At 45.1% G+C, this 17,868-nt stretch overlaps 1 protein-coding gene across 1 annotated transcript in view; it reads left to right on the top strand.

Annotated features, from left to right (window-relative positions):
- Positions 1-1,003: 1,003 nt before the first annotated feature.
- FSTL1 (follistatin like 1) overlaps positions 1,004-17,868 on the top strand; it is a 68,754-nt gene continuing 51,889 nt past the window's right edge. Inside the window, exons 1-2 of the mRNA XM_023214332.2 lie at positions 1,004-1,177; positions 1,328-1,390. Of these exons, the coding sequence (XP_023070100.1) occupies positions 1,328-1,390 (63 nt within the window). The 5' untranslated portion in view covers positions 1,004-1,177. The remainder of the gene's footprint in view (positions 1,178-1,327; positions 1,391-17,868) is intronic.

The following is a 17,868-nucleotide window of genomic DNA, read 5'->3' as shown; positions in this document are numbered from 1 at the left end:
GCGAGGGGATGCATATGAGATCTCAGCGGGTAAACTGCCAGGCTAAGGGTACAAGCCGGCTCTGAGAAAAGGAGATAGGTTTGAAGGCAACCACCCTGAAAGAGGTAGATGAGCAGGCCCTGAAGCTGGGGGAAGTGAGGCTTAGCCCTGGGCATGTGAAATCTGAGTTGCTAAGTGGATCTGTTCTCCGCACCGTTTATGGCAGGAAAGGCGCCTTAATTATGAGCGTTTTAGGGAGTTTAACCTGTCAAAGAGGTAGCACACTTTTGAAGGCCAAGGGGTGGGACGAAGGTGGTGAAGATGGCAAGCCTGAACACAGAGGCTACTTGGGATGACGGGGTGCTAGGAGGGACACAGGTGATGAGTGAGTGGGCGGAGAAGGGGGGGACACCACTCCCGGGCCCGAGGGAAGGAGGGGATGAGGCTGCCGGCAAATGCTGGACTCAGGATCTTCCCAGCGGAGCAGGGCGGTCGCCACCTCACCCAGGACAATGCACCGTAGAACCCAAAGCAGCCTTCCCCACGCCGGCCGGTCTTCCCGGCCCTGCACCTACTTCCCGGTGCCCCGCTGCCCTGTTGCCGTGACACCCTCGACCTCGGGATGCGGGGTCTCCTCGGCCTCCCTGGGCCTCCCCGCTTCAGCTGTGTGGGGCTACTCCGCTTCCCAGGCCGCGGGACGTCTTTTCCTCCAGGTTCCAGTCCCGGCCCTTCCCGGGCCCCCCGCGGCACCGCCCACCTGGCCACAGCCGCAGCCCGCCCGGGCCGCCGCCAGCCAGCAGCCCCTCCCGGGGTGGAGTTTCCCCTCCCCCTCCCCCTTTGTGGCAGGGCCCCCACGGGACGCCCCCTCTGCCTCCGCTCCACGTCCAGGGGGCCGAAGGGGCGCCGGACGAGGGGCTGTGCGGAGAGAGGGGTTCGGCGGCGCCAGGACTCCCGCGGGCTCCCCGGAGCAGGGGCCGGGAGGAGGGGGAGCGGGAGCCGCGGGGGCCTCTGCTGCAGAAGGGGGAGGAGAATGGGGAGGAGCTGGGGGGCAGGCAGGCGGGGAAGGAGAGGTCTTAAGGGGCGGCGAGCGCAGGTCGGATTTCCTCCGAGGCTGGCGATCGGCGGAGCTCCAACCTGCGCTTAGAGCTCGCTGCGGCCGTCCTGCCCCGCGCCCTCCGGAGACCTGGGCCGTACCACGGTGAGCGCAGGGCGCGAGGCGCGGAGGCCGGACTCTTCGGGCGGCCGGGGGTGCTCGGGCGGAGGGAGCGAGCCTACGGGACCCGAGCAAGTTTCCCAGGTCCGCGCGGGGCCCGGCGCCTTCAGACTCGCTCTCTTCTCTCTTCCGCAGATGTGGAAACGCTGGCTCGCGCTCGCGCTCGCGCTGGTGGCGGTCGCCTGGGTCCGCGCCGAGGTAGGCGAGGGGCCGAGGAGTCCGAACTCGGTCCCCGGGGCCGCTTGGGTCTGCGCGCTGGGCGGGTGGGCGCGCGTCCTGGGGATGCTCTCCCGGGGTGGCGCTGGGAGTTTCCGTCCTTGGGGTGGGCTGGGGTGGAGCTAGGGCAGTGCTGTGGACAGAAATGCTACTCACGAAACTTAAATCTCTAAAGCAGGAAAAGTAGTTCGGGCCGTAAGCGGGAGCCCCAACGCGGCTAACATGGAGGGAGAGCGGGGAGGAGGAGAGGGGACGGGCTGGGCCGACGGGGACGAGGCGGCGACTGGAGCAGCAGCGAGTTCAAAAAGGCGCCTCAGTTCCTTCCTTCACTTCAGAGGAGACAGAGTAGTTGGGGACTTTTCCCTCCCAAGTCTGTCTCCTGGGGGCGGGGGCAGAGGAATCTCGGGATTCTTCTTTTGGGGCAAAATTAATTTTCCTTTCTCTCTTTTAAAGTGAGATCATGATTCCCTGAAATGTATTTTCTTCTTTGTGAAGTGCCCTCGGGTTATGTGTTATCATCTGAGCCATGTAACGGCCTTTTCCGAAATGTTCCCTGTAACGTTGCGCAAGTGTAAGAGAAAATCCATTGCTCTGCTCTTTGGGGGCTCGAGTTTCCAGTTAAAGCATTTCAGCGCTTGTTTTTTTGTACCAATTTTTTCACTAACGACCTTCCTGAGACACTACAAACCAACCAACAAACTCTTTGCTCAGAAGCCCCTCCATTAACTCAAAGGTTTATGGACAGAAAATAAACAATTCTAAATTCCCCGGGCTCCAGTCTCCAGGAAAGTGAGGTCAGAAACTAAACATTTGATAATTATGGCAGGAAATATGGAAGGAATTAAAAAGCATGAGGGAGAAGAAATGGAATGCACATTACAAAAGAAATAGCTCCCTGGTGGGTGGTTTATGCTCCCCGTTTGAATTTTTTCCTTCATATTACAGTTTAACCACACCCTTAGCATCGCAGCTTGACTCTGCCCAAAAAAATCATAAATGCATACAAGGTCTTCACAATTTTTTAAAAATACGCATTGTACTGAATTTTCATTTAATTCACTACTACGTTGTTGATTGAGGTGGAAACTCAATAAACTGTTTTTACTCCCAATGAAATAAAAGTAGCTAATATTTATTAAATAATCTGCTGTGTTGTAATAGAATTCCACTTTAATGACAGATACATTGAGTCAGAGAAGGTTACCCAATGCTCTCAGCTACTAAATGCTAAGGGTGGGAATTGAACCCAAACAGTCTGGCTCTGGACCCAAGGCTCTTGACTACGAGCCCACACCACTTCCAAGCACAATGGTTTAACATTTACGAAGTACATTTTTGTATACTACACATTGGGCTATGCACATTACCTGCAGTTGTTTCTTTTAAAGCTCCCAAACCCTGTAATGTAAGTTTTATTATACCGATTTTACAGAGGAGGAAACAGGTTTAAGGAGATTAGGTAACTTGCCCAGGGTCATACAACTAGTTAGCTCTGAAGCAGGATCTGAGCCCACCTGTCTATCTTTGGAGCCCATCTTGAATTCCATGTCTGCTTCTTACCCGTTTGGTTTTCCAGGGTTTGCATTTGAGGGAGTATTTCCCTTCACTGGCTGATGTAGCCCTGGTTAAGAAACATTCCTCCATCCCCTGCTGTGGCCCTCAAAAGGCAGCTGCAGACCAGTGATGGATGAGGTGAATCCCTGGTTGGTTTTCCAGCAGGCTTAAGAATTGCCAGCCAGTGTGTGAAATCACTCAGTGAACTGGAATGCAAATATGAGGTGTGAGGAGGCTGTTGGTTCACTCACCAGGCTGTGTGGCCCAAGGTCTGGGATCTATTCTAGGCGGCCTGCAAGACACACACCCCTCCCAACCCCCTTCCTCACAGGGAAAACTTATCCCTGGTAGGAAGTTCCCCCAGAAGCAATTTCCTGCTGGAGGTAGAAGAGCATCCAGTGCTCTCACAGAATTCCCAGGCAAACTCTACAGGGAAGAAGGCAAAATAGAGAAGTACTGAGATGTAAAAACAGAGTGTGTTGGTGGAGAAAGGAGGCTGTGAACTCACAGCGTGTGGAAATGGTCACAATGAAAAGAGCAAGGGGTAGGTATGAGCTAGGTAGGTTACATTCCATGGCTCCAGGTTATTAAGGATTATTATCTTTTAATTATTCCAACTTCCTGGTGCCTGGCCAAGTAACATTTGGCAAGTTTTTAATCCATTGAATAATAATATACCTTTAACTATCGATGAAGAGGTACGTTAACCCTCTCCCTGTGGGAATGGTAATTTGGATTTTTTTTAAAGCATTTTATCTTGTAGTTAGTGGTGCTTGCCGTTTAAATGTCTTCCTTGTTAACTCTAGGGACGGTCTGCGAAAACGGTCACATCATGATATTTACAGTCTATTGACATGAATCTATTGTAAACTTTAAATCAGCTAAAATTATACTAATATTGTTGAACTTTTTAGAAATGAAATTTAGAAAATAAATTGAGGCGTCTTGGTGCTTTCTGCTTTTTTGCAACCGTAAATATTTAATTCAGCATATTTTTAAAAAATTTAATCGCTTTACAAATCATGTTGATGTTTGAAGCAGCCAGAGCCTCTGTAGTAAACTTCAGAATCAGAGTTGCTCACCACTTGGGAAAAGGTAATTTTCATCAGTATTAATGCCAGTCTATGTCCATCCCATTTGGTTAGATTCTCAAAATTATTAACAAAAGTCATTAAGGAGCCTGGGCTTAGGGGCTCTTGCCTGTAGTCCCAGCACTTTGGGAGGCCAAGCTGGGAGGACTACTTGAGTCCAGGAATTTGAGACCAGCCTTGGCAACATGGTGAGACCATATCTCTACAAAAAATAAGAAAATTAGTTGGGCATGTTAGCATACGCCTCTGGTCCCAGCTACTCAGGAGGCTGACGCAGGAAAGTCACTTGAGCCCAGGAGGTTGAGGCTGCAGTGAGCCATGATGGTGCCACTGCACTCCATCCAGCCTGAGCAACAGAACGAAACCTTGTATTTAAAAAAATAGAAACAAACTCAGTAAGCAGAGTGTCATATTGTTTTGAATGTGTTTCATGGTCTCCTACTTCCTTGGCACCTCGTGATTGCTTTCTCATTGCTTCTTCTCTTTCTTACCTGCTCACTCTCTTACTACTCTGTCTGCAGCATATACCTTCAGCCAGCCTCCCTCCAGATTCTGCCACATCCACCTGAGCACACACCCACGCACTCTGTAGTCTGCTTGAAAGAGGGTACTGGGTGCAGCATATGTCTCTAGATGTGTGTAGATTAACATGTGAATGGACCAGGCAGAGAGGGCAGCAGCAGAGGGAATGCCTCCACTAACAATTACACAGATACCCCTTTTCTAGATTATCTGGGGAGGGGGCTGTGTGAGCCTGCTCTTCACCCCTTTCCCATTCCCCTCCCGTTGGGAATTACTGCAGTTCATTGAGAAGTGTTGATGGTGGATGCATGGTACGGAGCCTGGGAAAATGTTAAGAACACAGGCGGTAGTGTGTGTGCCCTTGAAGCTCAGTCAGTGGATATCTGTCACTCCAACATGGTGGGCTGGAGAGAACCCTGTGAGCCCAACTGCCTGCTTTAGGAAGACAGCCCTGGCAAGTACCCAAGCATATCCCAACTCTCCTTTGGTGGATGTCTCTGCTGTCACTATGATTCCCAGCATTCCAGGTCTAGAAATTCATTATGATAAGTCACATGTACAGTTGACTGCTTTGTAGTTCAGAATCCTCGTTCCAGTAAGGGATCCATGCTTGACCCATGAACTTTGAGTGCCTTACCTAAGAGAGAACAGTAACAATTCTACAAACAGATGTACTTCACTTAGCTCTAGACGTGCAATACTAGAAGATTATGAGGGCTTTGTCCTTCTGAGGCCACATTTCTTAACCTCACTTGTACCCTATTATCAGCATATAGTTAACCACTAGGGGTTTTGTTTGGGAGCTCTTCTGTGTTCTTTAGAATTGTTCTGATGGTAGACTCAAGTAAGCCCTGCATCTAACCCATATTTCTGACTGCATCTTCTTGGAGCCACAACTTGTATTATTAACAAAGCTAAAGAGATCACCAAAATGATCTCTTGCTTGTTTATCCTTTGGCAAATAAGCTACTTATTGCAATTCTAAAGACCATTGCTGGAAATTGGGGTGTAAAACATAGGGACTCTGTGGACTAGCCAGAACAGGACAAGCACCCAGTATACGAGGCCCTGGCCATTGCAAGTGGCTTTAGAAGGTGGACACGTTACAGTTCTCTTAGAACTCTCTGGATTGGGTGATAGAAACCAAGACTCCATCCCCAGGCTCACAGAAGCAAGTTGGAGAGGAACCATGAGGTGACGATCTGGTTGTGGGCTGAGGTGGATGTAATGATCCCAGAGGAAATGCCCCAAAGATGAAAGTCTTCAAAGTCAGTGAGGCAGAGCAACACGTGCTGCCACAAGAACAGGAAGTAAAGGATGAGCTGTAAATACCAGTGATCACATATGAGAATTGAAAATGTCATGGATTCTTTGTCTTAGTCCTCTTCAAATAACTGGACGTCTGGCAGAATGTTTCTAACAGACATAAATTTTATTAGCTTAATGATACCAGTTAATAGGGAAAAGTAGAGTTAGATAGGTTCATGTTGTAAGCCAGATGATTAATGTCCTCAGAAGGCAAATGCATACTTTTTGTCTAGGATGCTCTATTCTGACTCCTGCTATTTTGGCAAGGGGCACTTTCTCTGAGAGTATGCCATGAATGGCGTGGCCTTCCCTTCACTGTCCTCATCGAGCCTATTCCCTCCTGCAGCTGAGCGCACCTGGTACTCAGGTGACCTGAGTCACAGTGAAGCACAAGGCATGGTCTCTGCCCTCAAATTATTTACAAATCTAGTGGTGGGCCCAGGTGCTTTAAATCGTGGCAGCTACAGTTTTATATTATTATAACTACATAGTAACTAGTAGTTTTATACTTATTATTGCTGTTTGTTTTTTAAATTTACATTAATGTAGGGCTTTCCTTTGTAAGATCCTTTCATGGTAGCAAAATGCACAAATCTTCCACGTATAGCTTCATGAACTTTTCCATCTGGCCCACGTAGGCACCATGCAACAAGACTGAGGGAGTCGGTACAGAAAGGAGGCTATGAACCTGTGTGTTACCATGAAGTTACATACAGAAAAAGTTACCATGAAGAAAATGAGGGATAGGGATGATCTAGGGTACATGACTCTGTGCCCAAAGACGACCATCTTTTAATCTGTCTCTTCTCTGGTGTCTAGCTCCGGTAACATTTGGCAAGTTTTTTATTTTTTTATTTTTATTTTTTTTTTGAGACGGAGTCTCGCTCTGTCGCCCAGGCTGGAGTGCAGTGGCCGGATCTCAGCTCACTGCAAACTCCACCTCCCGGGTTTACGCCATTCTCCTGCCTCAGCCTCCCAAGTAGCTGGGACTACAGGCGCCCACCACCTCGCCCGGCTAGCTTTTTGTATTTTTTAGTAGAGACGGGGTTTCACCGTGTTAGCCAGGATGGTCTCGAACTCCTGACCTCGTGATCCGCCCGTCTCGGCCTCCCAAAGTGCTGGGATTACAGGCTTGAGCCACCGCGCCCGGCCACATTTGGCAAGTTTTTAATCCATGTTTTAACAACAGCAAACCTTCAATAATTAATGAAAGGTAAATTAACCCTCTCTATATGAGACTTACTATTTGGATGTTATTTTTAACATTTTAACTCGTTAACAATAAATGACTTTCCTTGTTAGCTACAAGGATGTGCAGCAAACACAGTGAAATACAGCCTTTGTTGACATGAATCCGTTCTGGTAAACTTTAGATCAGCTTTGGGGAGCTTTCTTGACTGTTTTGTGGATGGATAGATATTCCAGGGCTCGCTGTAATCTATATTAAATTCAGCAAAGAACTCAAATCATTCTGTTAGACCACTTTGCCCTGGTCATTATTACTTTTGAAAGGACTCTACATAAGATGTCAGTCATGTTATTTATGACAGCAAAAAACGTAACACTGACTACATAGTCAACCATAGGAGAAGGGTTAAATAAATCATGGAACAGCTATATGTGCCACCAAAAGCATTTACAAAAACATGTTGAAGCTCTGGCAAATGATTATAATTTAATTTAGAAAGCACACACCCCCCAGCTTTGTTCTCACAACTGTAAACATTTATAGAAAAGTACAACAAACAAATGTGTTAGAAATTATCTGTAGGTAGTGGATTTATGGGTCATTTTATTCTTTGTCCTAGTCTTTTCTGTATTCTCTCAGCTTTTAATTAGCATATTTTATTTTCATATTTTATCAGAAAATAACATACTAACTTTTTTATTTAAATAAAATACCACATATTTGGAGAAGGGAAAATTCCTCTTGAAAAAAGGAAGGGATCACAAGAATTGTCACGATGTCAAGGCACTGGATGAAATATCCAAGGGGCAGGACTTCAGGGATTGCTTAAGGAGAAAAAGGTGGGGTGGTAAATGGCCTTTCAGAGATGGCACAGACATGACATACGTATTACCACTACCCTCTCCCTTACCCATGACACACATTTCTAATCAATCATAGAATTCTTTCCTACTGAACTTGGAGAAGGTTTGAAAATCCTACTCAGCAATGTTCTAGGTAGCCACTAGCAATGAGAGTCTATATGAGATGAAAGCTATTTACCATCCCTGCTGGAAAAATCAGTCCAATTTGACAAATATTGACACATCTTTAGCCAAAATTAAGATAATTAGAAGGCAGAGTTTGGGACTGTATGAAACTGACAAAAGCAACATGGGGTAATAGGTGATAGAACTGGGTTAGCAAATGGATGAAATGTCAGGAAAACAGCACTTACACCGGATTTTGGCCCAAGCTTCTAAGCTCTTTGGATGCATCTGAACACCTTAAAGTAAGCCAGACCCTCTAACATTGGCCCCATCAACAAAATATGATGAGAATTTTCTTGGCTATTCTGATGAAGTAAACAGTTGCTCTGCTAAAGTTCTAAGAGCTGCTGCTGTCACAGATAACAGCTTTTGCATTAGCAGCAGCCTGGCAATAACTTGGTAATAGAATGCTCTTTGGGTATTTGGAGTACAAAATAATTCCCATAAATCTTCATTTCCTGCTTTGGTTGGAGGATTTCCATTTAATCTTTTCGTAGACTTTAGATGCTCATTTGGAAGCCATCACCAATAAACTATTCCCAGGATTAAGTCTGAATGTATGACCCCCATATATCCCTTGAATAATCCTGGACACTATTTGTGACCAGCCAAAGCTGTTGCCAAACAAGTCATGTGATACATGACAAAAGCTATCACATGTTGCAGGCCCAGATTTATACGTGCATGCATGTGTGCGTGTGTGTGTGTATGTCATGGGATATTGGCTTGAATTAATGTAAGGAAAACATCTCTCTGGCTTTCTATACTTTTTGTTGTTTCAAGGTTTAAAATCCTATGTCTGAGGCAAAATTTGTCTTTTCTCCTGTCTTTCCTCTTATCCTTCAATGACAGTTAATAAGTGTAATTTATTGATCTATGGAAGTGTCAGGCATTATGCTAGTCAGTTTGCACATATGCTACTATTAGGAACCGTGTCGGACTAAAAAGCCTTACCATACAGATCCCTGTTCTGAAGGAGCTGCTGCCACCATTGCTTCTTGGCCATTAGGGGTCAGATGTAAGGCTTTAGCAGAAATTCCCCTTCCTCACCTCTTGCCACTACTTCAGAAAATCCTGAAACATGGCAGTGGGATAGATGGCCCCTGCCTTCTCGGAATTTGAAAGACTCCACTTAGGCAGCTCGGGCCCTTTTCAACCTGTCCACCTAATCAGTACGTCCAGTAGATGGCAGCTTTTTGTGTGGAACTTTATCTTACCTTGTGACCATTCCAGGGGTCTGCTGTTTTTCTCTTCCCGTTTTCCTTGTCTTGTCTTGTTCTCATTTCTGGGTGTCTCCAAGTCTGCTTTTTTTTCTTTTTCTTTTTCTTTTTTTTTTTTTTTTTGTTGAGATGGAGTTCTGCTCTGTCGCCCAGGCTGGAGCATAGTGGTGCCATCTTGGCTCACTGCAACCTCCTCTGCCTCCCGGGTTCTAGTGATTCTCCTGCCTCAGCCTCCTGAGTAGCTGGGATTAAAAGCGCCTGCCACCACACCCGGCTAATTTTTGTATTTTTAGTAGAGATGGGGTTTCACCTTGTTGGCCAGGCTGGTCTTGAACTCCCAACCTCAAGTGATCCACCTGCCTCCGCCTCCCAAAGTGCTGGGATTAGAGGTGTGAGCCACGATGCCAGGCCTAAATCTGTCTTTTTCACAGACTCTGTAACAAACTCATTTTGTTATTAAGAGCAACATTGTAGAACAGTGAAAGAGTCTGACTTAGAAATCCTGCTCTGCCCTTTTCTGGGCACCTTTTTAAAGTCTCTAACTTGCCTCTAACTTGTAGCTTCAGTTAAGAGCGAGGGCTTTGAGGCAGTGGACTGAATTTGAATTCTGGCCTTGTCTAGCTGTGAGGCCTTGTGCAAGTTACTTAACCTCCCTGAAGTCACTTTCCTTACCAGTAGAATGGGAATCATTCCGTGTCTCTGCCTGTCTACTCGATTAGATCATGGAAAAGATCTCTACTCATGGTATAAAGTCAACACCAAAAACAAATACCTGCAAGAGATGAAGGGCCGCTTACCCGTCCCTACGAGGTACTGACAAAGAATATTTTTGACTAATGATTTCACCAAGAGAATTCTCAATATACAAGTAAACATCCACTAGGCATTGTCTTTATTTGCATAGCCTTTGTGCTGGCTCAGGTTGTTACTCTGATTACTGATTTAACCTTGAGAGGAAGTATAACATAATGGCTTAGCGCTCAGACCTGGAAGCTAGATTAAATCCTAGCACTGCCCTTAGTTGCCATGTGATCTTGGGAAAACTACTAAAACTTCTCTGAGCCTGTTTCCCCATCTCTAAAATGTGCTTAATCCGGAGTATCTACCCCATAGGTTAGTTGTGAGAATTAAATAAGCTCTTACATGTAAAGCAGAGTGTTTTGGCACACAGTGTGCAGTGTTAGTTGGTATTATCATCCTCATGACATCTCTATGGGATGAACTCTAAAAGCCATGGTGTGTGTGTATGTGTGTGTGTGTACATGTGTGTATGTTGTGTATGTGTGTACACGTGTGTTTGAGCACCCATTCACACATGTGTATATGTGTGCTCATGGCATGCGGAAGTCTCCTTGCTGCTTTTTCCCTCTCCAGAGATTTAAGTATCACCTTCTTTTTTAAAGGGAAAACTAGGATATTTATTTCAGTGGATGCTTTAAGGCCCAGAATTTTTATCAGAACCCTTGCTTCTGCTGAGCTAATCTTGCCCTTAAACTTCTATATAGTGTTGCTTCTGTGAAGCCACAGTTCTATCATTCCTCCAGGAAGAGACTGAGGTACTCATGGAGCATCTCCTGTGCAGAGGCAGTAGGATAGGAAGCCAGCAGAGGTTCTTCCTAAAGGTAGAGTGAGTGAATGGAAATAACTGGGAAGAAAACAGAAAGAAAAGGCAATAAAAGATGTAGGTATGGAGGTAGCAAACAGATATCTTGGGTGGTCATGTTCATGTTGCTGTGGTCTTCACAGCATGACCTGTTACCAGGCAATACATTCCAAATTGTTGGTGTGGAAAATGTGATAATGCAAAGGAATAGGATCCTTTGCTTTCATTATTTCAAAAATAAGTGCCAATTACTCTCAAAGACAGGGTAAGAAGTATTCCTGGAGCAAGCTGGAATTTGTCCCTTTGGGAGCCAAGGCCACAGCTTCTGGTACTTTGCACACAGACCTGGAGTCCCACTAGGGAGGGGCTGCTGTGTCTGCAGCCAGTCCGATGCCAGCCTCACATGCCCACCCGTTCCTGGCCGTAGAGCCAGCTCTCTTTACCACTCCTTATGTTGCTCTTTGCTTCATCTTTCTCCTCTATTTTCCTTCTCTCACCATCACAGAGAGGTCATCCTGAAGTGTCTGGGCCGCAGTAGGAGCTGCCAAACATTCACGAACCACCATGTTCACATTAGATGCAGAGATAAAACTGCACAAAGTCTCAATACACTATTTTTCATCACTCATCTGGGACAAAGTAAAATTTTTCAAAGTCAACTCAAAAGAGGAAGGCAAAAGGTATTGCAAATCTGTTCAGGCACTGCGTTAGTGCTGGCGGATAAAAGACCTTGTGCCCAAAGAGCTTGCAGTCCGGAGGGGAGGCAGACAGGAACACAGGCTCAAAGTGATGCAATGTGAGAAGTATTAGGACAGGACTGAAAACCTAACCCAGCATAACAGGCTCAGGAGTGCTTCCAGGAGGAAGTGACCCACCAGCTGAGCTCTGAAAAATGACTGACAGTCACTGTGTCTTACTTGTGGAAATTTGAAAACAAACCAAAGACACTTGTGCTAGGTAACATGCACTCAGCATTGTAGAGGCCCAGTCATTTAACTGTCCGGGTTACATCACTTGTTATATGGCTATGTGTCTAGAACGATGGTTCAGACATGGCCATTCTGGCCACATAGACATGGCAGGCATGACTTCCATTTGGAATTCGGTCCAGTTACTTCTGAGTCACACTGGAATGCAGTTTTTACAATGGAGCGTTTGCAGCCTAATGATCAGTGACTTAGGAGTTTGGGGGATTTTTTTGTGGTGGTGGTTTTGTTTTTTTGACACAGGATCTTGCTCTGTTGCCTAGGCTGGATAGCAGTGACACAATCTTAGCTCACTACAGCCTCTACATGCTGGCTTAAGCAATCCTTCCACCTCGGCCTCCAGAGTAGCTGGGACTATAGGCATGTGCCATCAGGCCCAGCTAATTTTTGTGTTTTTAGTGGAGACAAGGTTTCACCTTGTTGCCCATGCTGGTCTCTAACTCCTGGGCTTAGGTGATCCTCCCTCCTCAGCTTCCCAAAGCACTGGCATTACAGTCGTGAGCCACAGCGCCCAGCCTTGGGAGATGTTTTAAGGCAATTTCTTTGTTCTCCAGATGTATTCACAACTGTTCCGCATTAAATAAGGCCAAATGGCAAGACAGCTCTAAAACGCCAGCTGAGTTGCTAGGTAGGGTTGTACAGACTGTTCACTGCACAATTGTGTCACGTACCTGTGTGTGGTACAGGGCTTGTCTGCCCACCCACAGGATGGGGCACCTTTTTTTCTAACTGATGTGCAAAGCTCCCCAAACCCAACATTATCTCTGAGTCATATGATGTTTATTAGACTGTGGTGGTCATTTCTACATTTGTGCGTCTTATAAATTGATTTTGTTCAGACTCTTGCAAAGTTTTTGTACTAGGCCTCCATCAAAAGCCAGTTCTGTGTTTTTGTAGATTTTCCTCATAGATAAGCAGAGATGATAGACATGAAAATCTTAAACATCTGGTTTCTTGTACCCACAGTGTGCTACTTTGGGCTGTTGCACAACTCAGTCTAGTTTGGGAACTGTGATTCCCAGGAATTAAAACAAGTATTCCCAGCTTCCTTCTGATTGCTGGATTAGCAGAATTTCCCCAGCCTCCAGCTGAATTCCAGTCCCTGGGAAGAAATATCTTAGAGTGAACCCCCAGCCTGGAGCCTGTCAGAGGTTGTGTCATGTGTTTGCATTAGCTGAACAAAAACTGAGCAGGCTTTCCGGCCTTGCTCTCCCCTCCTCCCTGCACGCCTCTCCGCTGGGAGAGGCCAGTTAAAGTCTAGACACTGTCTGCTTGGCTCTGTGCCTTTTCAGCACAATCCACACGGTTCTGCAGCTCTTACTTTGGTTGCCTGTCCTCACTCGTTTCCCCAGTTTTCCTAGTCAGCCTTAAACTGTCTCGGGGGACTGGCAACGAGCCGCACGCATAGGAAACAGGTGAGTGAATTTATGAGACTGTCAGCATTCAACTGCCTTGAAAGGTTCAGAGTGAAGATAGCAGCAGTGCTGGCTGAAACTGTGGCTGAGTTTACAGACATCCCTGGTGTGAGCTGGCTTCAAACGAACCTCCATTTACTGGCCAGAGATGGGCTGGGACGAGTAACTCGGGACAGATAGTGGCACCCCAGGTAATGAGCAGCCACCTGACTCCTCATCTGCCAAATATGGGGGGTTAGAGTAGGTGGGCTCTAAAATGCAGCTTTGAAATCCTATTCATATAAAAGGAGGCAGATATTCTAGGCTGGATTATCAAAATATTCTACTTAATGGAATTGGGATATTTGATTGACTCTTACCGTGATTTACAGCCTAGCAAAGAACAGTTTGAAAGCTAGGCTGGCTCAAGAATGAGAAAACAGGGTGAATAAAAACAGGAGGCATCTTGTGTCCTTTACTTCCTCTCGCCATGTAGTGAGTGGAATATAAACAGTACAGCATATGGCACCTGAACAATCTTCATGCCCAGGAATCCCAAATGCTGTTTACTCTACAGAAAGGAATCCCTTGATTTTCCACTTCAGAAGCCAACTGCTCAACAACACTGGGGAAGAAATGAAGAACCCTGGGTCTCCTTGTAGTCGATCAAGAAATTTTGGGGGCAAAAAAGGGAAGACAACCCCTAATTCAGAGTGTGCAATTTGAGATTTATTGAACTTATTTGAAAAACAAAAGCAAACAAAACTTTCTTCTCACTTCTGTAAATGTTCACATTTTCTTTTAAAAATAATGATGCAGTATTGCAAATGGCTTACAGAAATAGTTGTCTGAAACTATTGCATGGACCCTGATTTTGTTTTCTGGAATACTTCTTATCACCTTTCATCATGTTGCCTGGCCCATGGTCAGGATCCAGGGGCTCCTGAACAAGAATTAATGAATTGCCTGCCCTACCCCCCTGGCCCTGATCTCTGGTCAGATCAGGGCTCTTACTACAGCCCATGGGCACTGGTCTTTTGCTTTGACCCAGTGGTTAAATCAAGTGACTTGTTACCGTGAACACATAAGGAAGCAGAGGCCAATACAGATGTTTTAGTCCTACTGAAATGCTTGGTACCTTGCCTGTACTCCAGTTCCCGAATCTCACTAGAAAATCCCAGTGTGCTAAATCATGCTATTGATCCTGACTGGGGAGCCAGCCAGCTCAGTATTGGAGGTGGCCTTCCTAGTAAAGGTACAGTACAGATTAGGAATTAAAATTGGCTGTGCCCCAGGGTAGACTGTATGTGTGTGTGTGTCTGTATGTGCATGCATGGATATGTGTCTGTGTACATACAGAATACACATACATGCACACACACACTAGATAGACACTGACTTAATTTCACCACTAGGAGAACATGGCCATCTCCCTGTAGCTCAAATAGTGAGACTTTTCTCACAAAAATTCCTGTGGAATTTGTTTTGTTTTAATTTAGTTTCATGTTTAACTTCTCTTATACTGCCCTGATTTCTTTCTAAGCCTGGACACATAGACACAGTGCTTATTTTTATGGTGTGAAGTTGGCCTGTTAATGAATTTAATAAGTGCATGTCATTATTCACTCATTCCCTACCATATTCCAAACAATAAGAGGTTTTCCCTCCCTAATCCCACAGCCAACATATCCTATTAGCTTCTGTAAGGGTTGGGCTAATTACATGTATTTTTAGCTATCGAGAAGGCCCATGTTTGTAGTTTGTGGCATAACATTTGTGACAGAGAAATACAAAATGGACGGGACCTCAAAGATGGTCCAAGAAATTTCTGATCACTTTCACACAGATACCTGGCTCATCTAAACTGTAGTGTGAAATTGATACATGTGGAATTTCTATCAGAGACACTAAACACTATTGAAACAGAAATACAGACGCTCACCCTGAGCAAAGACTCAGACATACTGAGTTCTCTTTATTGTCAGGGTCCCTACCAGGAGGGCCCAGCATGGCTTCTTGGCGACCCAGCCAAGCTCACAAAACTTGCTTTGGGATGGAGGCAGATGTATGCTTGCCAGTCATTCACAAATACTCGGAGCACACATCTTCACTTCTCCCAGGGTACCACCATCCTTTGTTCTGCATTATGTGCTATAATTATGATGCTACAGGGACGGCCGAGGCCTACATCAGAAGCAGGAAATTCACCTGGCTTCTCCCGAGAGTCCCAACAGTCTTTCAGGAATGTGTCTGTTTATGCTTTGTTTCCCCTTCCTGTAGTTTTCCCTCCTTGACATTTTCTATTTTCTTTCTTTTCTTATCCTTTGTGGCCTTGGTCTTGCTGACAGCTACATGCAGAGATGCAGATTTTCTGGTTTAGCTATTTATTTTAAGGAGAAAAACGTTCACTTTATGCATTAATTGGCGTCTGCTTCCTGTTCCACAGAAGGGTAATTTTCTGTGTGGCACCAAGGGCTTGATAATGATCAAAGAAAACCCCAGTTCCCAGTAGGAACACACTTCAGGTGTGAGTCCACTTTGGGTTTCTCAGTCTCCTTTCTTGGGAGATGGAGCTACAAGGGTGAATGGGACTGGGAAGTGTTTTGAGTAGAGGCCAGACATTCAAGTCTTAGTTAAATGTTGAGTCAATAATTTCAGTACTCACTGCAGACTTATTTCTTAATAAAATTCCCCAAGCTACTTGTGGACCATTTTGTTTTAAAGGATAGTTACAAAGTTAACCACTTCCTCTTACAGATGCAGTTGAAGAGTCTTTGTGTTTGTTCATTTTCTACAAAAGAACATATATAAGCTAGATAATAAGAAACCATGTTGGGGTTGTTTTGTTTATTACATGTCCTATTTTAGGTACTTTTTTTTTGACAAAAATGAAAAAGGGATATGAAGTCCTGTAAAAACAACCAGCGCTTGAGGATGACTAACCCCACTATATTGGTTATTTTACAGCTTAGGTAATTGCGTTTTTCCTCCAAATTCCCCATACACATTTGATCAAATAGAAGTCTCTTCATTTCCTGCTTTAAGTTGCTCCATGGAATTGCTGTGTGGATTAGAGAGCAAGTTGGGTTCCTCCCCAGTGGCTGTGTTTCCGTTGGTTGATTGGGTTATTTTCCAGGTAACACTATCATTATTTTGCCCAGTCTAAATAGCGTTGTCGTGTAGTGACCGTAATTATTCATGTTATAGTGGCCTGGAATGTAAAGACTTCCTCATTCTCCAGTGATTTGTTGTTTAACTCCAGGTGTGCATGTATTTGGGGCTTAGATAGCTGAGGCTCTAGACTGCCAGTCTGTGGGCTCAGATGTGACAGTAGCCATATTCAGAAAGTCATGACAGTCTCTGAGAGAGAGAGAGACAAAAGTTAGCAATTCTAAGCCTAAGAGTGTTCAAAGCGTGTGATGAACTGTCCCCAAATGGTTCTTGTCCTAGAAGTGGGTGGAACACATAGGAAGAAGGAAAATAGTGATGAGGAAGACTGGGAGAAAGGAGGTGGTGATGCACGTGGGAAACTCCGTTAATTTTAGTGGGTTAAGCGAATGCAGATGAGGCGATTGAGTGAAGAATTTCTATTCTTTAAGTGCTTCATAAGAAAATACGGTGAGTGAACACTGCAGATATATATGATCAGAAAAGATATATCACTGTTTTTTGTTTGTTTGTTTTTGTTTTGAGACAGAGTCTTGCTCTGTTGCCCAGACTGGAGTGCAGTGGCAGGATCTCGGCTCACTGCAACCTCCGCCTCCTGGATTCAAGCAATTCTCGTGCCTCAGCCTCCCAAGTAGCTGGGATTACAGGTGCCTGTAACCACGCCTGGCTAATTTTTGTATTTTAAATGTGTGGTCTGTAAGCAAAACTTACAAATGATAATTAAAGCTGTAAATTAAAATAGAACCTCTACATAGTGTGTGGCAAGGGAGATGACGTCTACAAAGGTGCCTCCCACAAGGTAAGTACTCAATAAATAGTAGTTGCTGTTGTTCTCCTTGTTGTTATGGCTTGAATCCCAAGGAACAGTAACACCATAGGGAGAGACATGAAGAGTCTAGACCCAAAGTGTGTAGTGAGTGAAGTCCATATATGTGCTAGGTTAAATGGTTTTTTAGTTAGAGGACATTCCAGAATTTTACAAAGTTCATGTGCATTTATGACTCTAGGAAGGAAGTATAATAAGTAATGTTTCCCAAACATTTTACCACAGAACACCATTTCAAAAAAAGCCATAAATATTTCAAGGCTAGTGTTCCATGGACAGACTTCACATGAATAGGATCTATTTATATGTGACCCCAGGACTTAGTGGCCTTGCTGAACTTCATAAACTAAGTTTCCTCAGGAAGACATGGGACTTGTCTGGACCCAGAGCCTGTCTCAGAGAAGATCCTCTTGGCGGTGACTCTAAAATGGACCATCAGCATGGCCATGTGCACATCTACCTAGAACCGGCTGGGCTTTTGGATATCAACTTATGTACCCAGGAATTTTCTCTTTGATTTTTCACTTTCCCTGTTCATACCTAGTCTGTCAGAAAGTCCCATCTTCTGAAC

This window comes from Piliocolobus tephrosceles, chromosome 2 (assembly GCF_002776525.5).
Source record: "Piliocolobus tephrosceles isolate RC106 chromosome 2, ASM277652v3, whole genome shotgun sequence".
NCBI classification, from domain to species: domain Eukaryota; kingdom Metazoa; phylum Chordata; class Mammalia; order Primates; family Cercopithecidae; genus Piliocolobus; species Piliocolobus tephrosceles.
Note: the sequence above shows the minus strand (reverse complement) of the source record. Positions and strands in the feature narration are given on the sequence as shown.